The sequence below is a fragment of the Anoplophora glabripennis genome, unplaced genomic scaffold (genome assembly GCF_000390285.2).
Source record: "Anoplophora glabripennis isolate ALB-LARVAE unplaced genomic scaffold, Agla_2.0 scaffold28, whole genome shotgun sequence".
NCBI lineage: Eukaryota > Metazoa > Arthropoda > Insecta > Coleoptera > Cerambycidae > Anoplophora > Anoplophora glabripennis.
In genome coordinates, this window is record NW_019416423.1 from 1157361 (window position 1) to 1167164 (window position 9804).

General features: G+C 34.3%; 1 protein-coding gene across 1 annotated transcript in view; it reads right to left on the minus strand.

Annotated features, from left to right (window-relative positions):
• LOC108909827 (transcriptional repressor scratch 1) overlaps positions 1-8223 on the minus strand; it is a 32283-nt gene extending 24060 nt beyond the window's left edge. Inside the window, exon 1 of the mRNA XM_018714255.1 lies at positions 8067-8223. Coding sequence (XP_018569771.1) covers positions 8067-8223 — 157 coding nt within the window. The remainder of the gene's footprint in view (positions 1-8066) is intronic.
• Positions 8224-9804: the final 1581 nt, after the last annotated feature.

Sequence of the window (9804 nt, forward strand, 5' to 3'; positions counted from 1 at the left end):
GTAAGATTGTCGTTTGTGCCGTTCTTGTTATTGTGGAACTTGGATCCTGTCCGCTATTCTTTCGGTAATAAAGATAACGAGGTGCCTTCATTTTCCTTAGAAAGCTACTTGTTTAATATTGTTAAATTATAGTACCTACGGAGCTTAAAAGTTTCGGGGCATTATACACTTGGCCTCGTGGCCTTTAATATAACGCAAACTTAAAAAGAGAAGAATTATTAAGCTGCTTGTTTTTATTACAATGCCCTTTTAATACAGTACGATAATATTATGTGCATACAAAGCGGTTGGTTTAGGGAGGAAAATGTCATTTGCTGGAGCCGGGCATACTTTATCCCCGAAATTAGTTGCTAGTTACCAAATGGAGACAATTCACTGTATTATATATTTTTTTAACAATCGGATCGTCGTTTTATAGAATTGTTTTTGCAGAAATAAATTACTGATTACATAAAGGAAAATCAGAAAGTTTATACGATGCAGCAATCCGCCCTCAAATTGTTCAACCATTGACAACTATCACGAGAGCCTGCAAACCAAGCTAAGCAAGAGGAAATCTACTTGGTCTCAAGGAAAGTGGAGAAATACAGGATGACGAAAGAGATGCTGTTAAGCCAAATGCCATTCTTTATGTCCGTCACGGCCAAATCAACAAGATGGGTGAATCCTACATCCAACCACACGTCGATACCAGGAAGTAATAAGAAGAAAATAGATAGAATTTTTCAGAAACTCAGTTCCAGCTTCAAGCAAATTAAACTCTTGGGACCTAGTACACAAATTGACCACAAACTCAGTGTTTAAATACCATAGGGCCCAGGAAAATTCCTAAAGAGGAAATCATCAACGCCCTGGAGACCATCTGGTGACGTTTCCCCCAAGAATCCGAATCTATCCAGCAAAAATGACTAAGCATTCAATGAATTGAAGGCAAATGAAGATATTATCATACTCACGTCTGACAAAGGAAATGAAAATGCCATTTTGGATACAACAAAGTACATATTCAAGGTGGAGAACCTACTACAGGACACGGTTTTCAAAAAGTCTTCAATTTCGAGTGATACAAGAAGACCCCAATTCTTACTTTCCAAATCTCCACAAGCCAACCTCTTCTATCAACAGTGAGTGGACCACGTACTTGCTCGGTATATGTCACACCAAATTTCTAGTCGAAAACGCTGGAAACTTTATTGACAAGTTCATGAGAATTGAACTAGATCCAAATGATGTCCTAGTGCGTTTTGAAGTGACGACCCACCGCAAAAAACAAGGATGAGAATCAATAGACATGGCAAAGATGTATACTAAGTGAACCTTCTCCTTTAGGAAACAGTTTTATGGACAAACTTTGACAAATAACCACAAGAAATCCTTTGAGAAGAAAGCTCTGGAGTCAGCATCTTTAAAATCGAAGAGTTGGTTCAGATACGTTGACGATACATTCATTATCTGGCCCCAAGAGTATAATAACAGGAAGGAAGGATTTTCAAACCACATTAGTGGATCGTAGAGATGGAAGGAAAATGGTACTCTGCCATTTCTAGATGTCCCAGTTCAGAGAAAACCAACCTACACGAATTAGTACATCGAGAACGGATTAGCTACGAGCCAGAACATTTGCAATTAGTCGAGAAACTAGAACTGAACATGCGAAGACCTAACTAATATCTCAGTTATGGTGACAGAATTATAATTGCATTACAAGTATTTGACGTAACAGTACAGTGGATTGTTTGCAAAAACGTGAAATGTTGGTGATGGCGGCATATAAATTTAATGTTTAATAACTAGGTACAAAACTTGTTCCGTTCGATTCGTGCTGTTACAGGAGATAATAAATGGGCCCCAGAGAAGCGCCGGTAAAACTTTATTACTTATTGCAGTGATTGTCAGTTTATTGATTTTCCCGTCCAAATTAATAACTTTACTGGAATTGTACACAAATTTCAACAGGAGTACGACGGATCCAATTGCATAGAAAGCTCGTTCGATTAAAGGATTATACTTTCATTATTTCAGAATTTCAGTGTTTGTCCAGAGCCATGTGAGCTGACATGAATCAATATAAATCGGACGGGTTATTTTCAGTTAGAATTGTTATCGGTTTTAATATTTCAATTATACCTGCGACAAGGAGTGCGGGTATATAGGGTGTTTAAAATTCGTTGTAATAACTTGGCTTTTGTTTGGTTTTCTTTGAGGCCTTTGTGAATCTTTCTTGAGTAAAATTTGAAAAATATCATTTACTTAAGATCACATGAAATACAATGAGGAAAGTATCGAATTGAGGAAATTAAATTAATTAATTAATTTGATTGTATTTGGTAAATAAAAGATTTCTTTCTATGTTGACAGTTCCAAATTATTTGAACCCATCTAGGTTGTAGAATCACTGCTGTGTTTACTTTCAAAATTCATAGCTCTGAAAGTATATTTCTAGTTACTCCATAAACGTCCATAGCTAAATATACCGTAGAGATAAAGGCCGAAAGATTTTACGGGAATCATTGCGCCATAATTGTAAATAAGGAAATCACATTAGAAAACAACGGCGCACTAGGTTTTCCTGGTCTTTTATCTAGTGCATTTCGGGTCAGCGAATATCTAAAAGTATCTCATTAAAATGGGCAAGTCTAGCAAAATCACTGCATATTCGTTCAGCTGTAAGTAATAAATGGAAGAAACCTTTGCGATATCTAGTTTCCTACATTCTACTTGGATACACACGGTTTGGAATTATTTGGCAATTAAAATGTTTGCAGTATTTGATGGTCACAAAGACTAAAGTTGATCTGTTCTTGTTATATTTTTTCCATATTTTTTTGTATGTTTGTAAATGTAAACTTACAAGATGAGCAATTTAAGATCGATAGGTGTAAATTGATATAAATAAGTAGCAAAGCTGCCTATGTATACAGGGTGTAGCAAAAATGAACCAACAAACGTGGAGGGCATAAAAAACCCATAAAAATAATGTGGGAAGCCTTACAATTTTTCTCCTAAAAGGGGCGTTGAAGTTTTGAATGCAATTTAATTTTTCGAAATATTCTCAAAGGGACTTTTTGAAAATTTTGAAATTTTTTACACTTTTTATATCAAGTATAATGCATAATTGGAGGAAGAGAATAGTTATGTTACAAGAATATTTTTTTCTTCCAAACATAATAAGTAAACAAAAATTAAAAATATTTCTGATTTTTTTTTAAATTTCAACACTTGTCCTCAGCAAAGCAAAAAAATGTATTTGCCGCCACTCCATTATATCTGCATATTATATACTGCATGCAAATTTCAAGTTTATTAGTTCATTTTTGTTACAGTTCGAATTTACTTAATATTTTTCCTGTATTATAGTTTCAGACTGTAAAATAGGTCAGTTTCAAAAGATAATATCTAACCATTTGTGGTATATTTTTAGTTTTCCATGTTTTTATTATCATTTTATTCGATAGTCAAAAAGAATGTTTTTATTGTTTTAGATAGGACAAATAAAATAAACGTAAAAGTTGTTTTTACGTAAAACCAGTTTTACTGAAAATCAATGTAGGTATAGGTAAGTACCCAAGGCATAACAGGCATAAACAGCAGTAAAACTGAAAGTAAAAATTTTCAAGAGAAAATGTCTCTTCTATAATATAAAAAATATGTAGGTATAAAACGTATATTAAAATGATAATGAACCAGGTATGTATGAGAGGGAAAAAAACAATTTTAATTTAAAATTAGGATAAAATTCTTTGTTAAATGGATTTTAAATAGGTTTCCCTCCACTTCCATGCAATAATAAAATCTTTACTCCACTTTCGAGCGAACATTCCGAAGCTTTTCGGACGTTTTCTGAAGACATTCTTCAGCAAGATGGTGTTGCATCACCTTATACCGTAGCTGTGCGTGATTTTCTTAATCAGAACTTTCCAAATCACTGGATAGGACACAAAGGTTTAATTGAGTGGCCTCCCAGATCGCCATATCTAACACCCTTAGACTTTTTTCTATGAGGACACTTAAAATCGAAAATTTCGAACAAACCGAACTCGCTTGAGTAGCTTCGTCAGCATAACTGATCTAAATAATGGTGTATGAAATAAGACAAGTCAAAATTTGTCTTATATTCTCCATTTTCAAATCCCAATAAATATAGCGATAGACCACATTTATTTTAAAAATATGCAAGTGACTTTTCCAATCTCGTCATATTCGGTATCGATTTTGACCTCCGCTCTCAAACCCAATAAATTTAAATTAATTATCGGAGCCATTAGAATTAATTGGTTCACTAAAAGCTTTTGTAGTTTCGTCACCATCTAAACCCGACTAAGTCTTACGGGAATACTGTGCTGCCTGTTTGGAGCTAGTGTGTCTGTGTGTGTGTGCGTGTAGGTGCCTAGCACACGCCACTCGTTCATTAGGGGGTGTATGCACCCCAGTCGCTGAATATTTACCGAAACTTGGGGTGGTTGGGCGAAGTAAGGGCGATTTTGATGTTTGGATTTTAAAACGCCGAAATGTGTATGCTTGCGCCGAGCGTAGACGGAATTGTATGCAGGGAGAACTAATTTTTGTTATTCTAATATACGGGGTGTCACAAATTCAATCCAGAAATCTGTAGAGGAAGCAAAAATAACTATTTTTAAGGTACAGGGCGTTAGTTAAAAAAATATATTTTGAATAAATTTAGGTATTACATCAAAATTTCGTGTGCCAATACTTGATTAAAATGGAAATCGGCTTAAAAAATTGAATTCTGTACGGAAATATTGAATTTATAACTTGTTTTTACATTTTCTCTAGGTACTTAACTCCCTATTATATGGAGAAAAAAATCAGGTCCACAGCTTTTAAAGGGGCCACTTTAAATATTAGAAATTTCTAATCATGTGAAATTTCTCTGCCTGAAAACACACTAGTCTCCATGCATAACTTCACTGACTTAACTGTAACTGTTACTTTTTTTAAGTTTAACACGCTGCATCTTAAAAGCAAGAGCTTCAGGAGCCACTATGAAAAATATTCTTACATTAGGGCTAGGAAAACACTGCTTTTTATTTGACATATGATTAACATTGTTGGTTAAACCTAATAACAAATGCTTACAAAGTGATTTAGTGTCATTGGATAATTAGAGCAGGAGAAAAAGTAATCTAAAATATTAAAAATGAGATAGAATATGAGGGAAGGGAACATTTTTATATACATTATGCAGCAAATTTTACTTCATTAACAATGTGAATAATGTATGTAAATGTTTGTACTATTTCAGCATAAATTTTATAAAATCTCTTTGTGACATCCAATTGAATAAATATTCGGGTTCGCGATTTTCCATTGGACAACGCCTGCGTGATTTCTTTATTTATGATCAATTTATATGAAGTTTGTCATTTTGTTACATAATTTTGGACGTTAGCTCTGCAGTTTTTTTATCTGCTCTAAAACCTTGCGGTTATTTTGAATAAAATCCTAATAACATAAATATGAAACATTTTTACTTTTCAGTTTGTGATTCTATTTTATTGATATATCTAAATACAATATAATTCAGGTATAATATGGACATCTTCAGGAATCGATAGAACATGTTAAAATAATGTTCATTCACTTATTTCTTAAATCGCATCGTTTCGGAGATAGAAGGCGTTGAAGTAAGATTTTTTTTTGCTTTTCCTTAGCACTGAAAATACTTTTGAAATAATACTTTTAACGTTAAATGAAATTTACGCGGTTAGGCCAAATAACGAAAAAAAAAACAAGAGACGAAAAAGTTTCAAAATTAATGAGAAAAAAGTGACGTGCAGCTGTTTTATTGAAATTATTTAATTTTTTTGAAGTTTTGAAATGATGTAGGAGGAGGGTAGCACACAAAAGAGGGGTAGGTGATTCAAACTTAGGAAGCTTATGTAAGATCATAAGGAGTGTTTGTGTTTCGAATTCCACCTCAATCGGATGAGTAGTTCAAAAGTTATGAAGGAAAAGCGGGGAAAAAATTCTATTTCAACGCCCTCTCGAAAACGATGCGCTTTAGGAAATAAGTTTATATCATGAATTAACATTATTTTAACCTGTTCTATCGCTTCCTGAAGTTACCCAGATTAAACCTGAATCACCCTGTATAGTAAATTGACAACGCCCTTATACGTTTGTGTATAAATGTTTACAAATACATCTTTGTTTCCTAATCGTATCCTGATTTATTTTGTACTTTTCTAAAGTTACGTTTGACTTAGTAAACTTGTGCGTATTTACCTAAATATGCTAGATAAGTATTGTTTAGTATAACGATAAGAATATATTAATTTAACGTATTCTTGATAAGATAATATATTATTGAGGGAGGATATGGTAGTTATTTGGATTTGATCTTTTTACTTTTACATACTGTATATGATTCAAATGAAAAGTTATTGGAAAAGCGAATACATAATACAATTTTAATACATTATAATACACAGTGTTAATTAAGTTTGTACAATAAATTCAACAGACGATTATTTGAGTGATTTTAAGACAAAAAGTTCATATAAACATTGGTCCGCAGATGCTACGTTTTGAAGTTACAGGGTGTTAAACTTTTGTAAAAAAATTGCTATTTCATAAATATCTTAAATACCCTTTACCCAATTTTGTTGTAATTTGGCAGTGTTATTTGTACTTTATGTTATTTAGATGTTACATGTTATTAATAAAAAATTATAAAAAAATGATAATTTCCAAAAATTAATTAAGATACGAAAAACATTCAAATGACAAAAAAGTTGTCTTTTTAGTTGCTTAATTCAAAAAATATATAGAAATTACAAAAAAGTCAGTGGCGTACATTTATTTTTCAAAAATATTCGTACCGCTCTTTGTAACACTACAAATAACACTGCCAAATTACAACAAAATTAGGTTAAGTGTGTTTAAGATATTTACGAAATAGCATTTTTTTTACAAACCCTGTATCTTCAAAACGAAGCATCTGCGCAACAATGTTTATATGAACTTTTTGTCTTAAAATCACGCAAATAATCGTCTGTTGAACTTGTTGTACATACTTAATTAACACCTTGTATATATTTTATTATTTTGTACAATGTACAACCTCTTTTATTTGAAAATTTATAAGAAAATGGCATTCCCGCATGTTCTTAAACATTTTTCTGCATTTTCTGTGCCTTCATTAACACTCTATTTTTTACTATAGGAACTAGAAATTTTCAAAAGTACCTTAGTTAATAGGTTAACGCAGGAAAACAAAATCTGGACGAGACTGATATATAAAAATAGTATATCAAACATAAGAAATATGTAAACATAGTCTAATATTGTTATTAGTACGAATATTTTAAAAAATGAACAGCAAATTTTCGGTTAGCGTTGGTTTTCTTAGTGATCACATTAAACAGTAAACATAACCGCACTCTGTTTATTACAACTTCACTTGCAGCTTTGCTAAACAAGTTCCTAAAGTATATATTATTTTTTATTTGTTCTTACTGTAAAAGTGGTAAACCATGTTTCTGTATTTTTTTCTTTGTTATTGTTATTAATGTCGTCCAGTTAGTTTTTCTACGTATTATTCTATTAATTAAAATTATTTTCTTTATGTTCTTTTGTAAAAAGTTTACAATCGTTATTGTGCAATTGACTTGAAAATCTAATTATCTAATTTCAATATCTACCAACATTTTACAAAATTATTAACAAACTATGCATAAATATTTTTAAAAAGTCACAGGCGTAGAAGTTACTCTTCACGAAAGGGACTGATCCCCCACTTCTACGACAATGAAAACTAAAATGCGATCTGCATTACTATTATGTAATTAATTATTCATTATATAAAATTTTGTGAAGTTATCGTTACAGATTCCTGAAATATTAAGAGAAAAAAAAAAAAAATGATTTTGGTCAAAAAATTTGAAGATCGAATATGTCCAAAACCATGGATATCTGTTTACTTAAAGGTTTTTCCTAATCTTTATTTGAGGAATGTCCCCTTAAAGGTTGTGCACCTCTTAGTGGGACACCCTGTATCTTCAGGAGCATATATTTTTGTTGAAAGACCAACCGGTCGCACTTACTTGTACGGTTAGTGAGTGGGGTGTAGCAGAGGGGAGCCACGCAGCCTTCGGTGGGGCTCTCTGGCGCTCCTGAAGAAGAATTATTTTGGTCCCAACAGTCCCTCACTATGGACTGATACTTGTTGCTCTGTTTTTTTACCATGTAACAGCGTGGCATGGCGGATCGATCCCGGCCCTGCAGGGACTACCTACAGTGCAACGCGAAACTGGTCGAATTTAAGATAACTTATTAATGAGCGTTCGCGAACGATTCATTCGCAGGTGGTTGTGGAAAAACAAGCGACCGATCTTGGTGAAATAGGTGGGCCGAGCAACAAGTTGGAGAGTGTCACGATGCCGGTTAAGCCACAGGTAAACAACCTGCAGGACTTACGAGGCCCCGACAGGCCCAAGACGCGGGAAAACACTGAAAAAATAGTTTAAAACACCCCCGGGTGGCGAATCTGCGACGCCCGGAACATGCAGGCGGCCGGTTGAATGGCGGACTAGGTGAAACGAGGGTTCATGGACGGTTTGTTTCAGTATTGGTTCAGTTTAGAAATATCACCGGTGTTTCGGAGCACACGCATTTTTTGTAGGACCGGGCCAGTGGAATACATCACTGAGGAACACTGTCACTTTGCACCCCGCACTATATTTGTAAGTATTAAACTCACCACTCCCTGGTTGAAAATGCGTCGTGACGCCGAGGACGTAACAGCGGGGTGGGTGTAGGGCGCGTGCGCCATTTTCCTACAGGAAGATCGATCGGCACCGACACCTGTTACCGAATACATCCATTCGCTGTCTCTTTCTGGGGCCGTCTTCCTGCTCGGGATGCATCTCGACGCAATTGCATAGCAATGTCAGCAGCAGGGTTACTTAGGATTTACACTGAATTTCAATCTGCTTAGGTAAAGGGCTGGTGACAGCCCGATTGCGAACATATACGGGTACGTCGTCCGTTACCAAGGAAACTCATATTTTTGGACCACTGCCTTTCCGCTATAGTCGGTATAGTTGGTAAAATTGGCACAGAAACTTTAGACAGGTGGTAAATAATAGAAGAGAAACAGAGAAAATTCGGAGAGAACGATACGACACCAGAATGGTTGCTTCTTTTGTTGAAATAACATGCAATGGAGCTGATTTGTTTAACTTGTTGAAGTACTAGGTACTTGCTTAAAAAACCTGGAGTTGAAGTGTCATTGTAAAGAATCCTGTTGGCTGTTTCATTTTTGTTACTTAAACTGTCAACAACATAACTTTCTGCAGTTGTGACTGATTTACACCCACCATGTCTCTTGATTGCTAATACACAACTCCTGTATTAGCCAGTAATGTTGCCGATGTTCTTCGGAATGAATGTATGTTTCAGGATGTTCTAGTTTCAAAAACTGTGCAATCCCATTAGGAAACATAGAAAGGGTACGCTTGCCGACTGGTTGGTTGTAACATCTACCTGCTTGATAGCGCATAAAAAAGCTTGAAATTTCAGTTTTAATTTTCAATCTAATCTTTATATATTTCTTGAGAATTTCTAGTTGAGAAACAGAACCCAGTCGAGAAGTAGTTGTAAACGTACGTGACATACCATTTTTAGAATCTGGAATTATAACTACGATAATGTAATTGAAATTTTTGAAATTGACTTCAGTATTTTTGTTCTGGCACCATTCTTTGAAATTTTTATTTGCTCGTCCATAGCGCATTTTTGACTTCTCATGCAATAAAAATTCGCAGGCAGCATTTGCTTCAC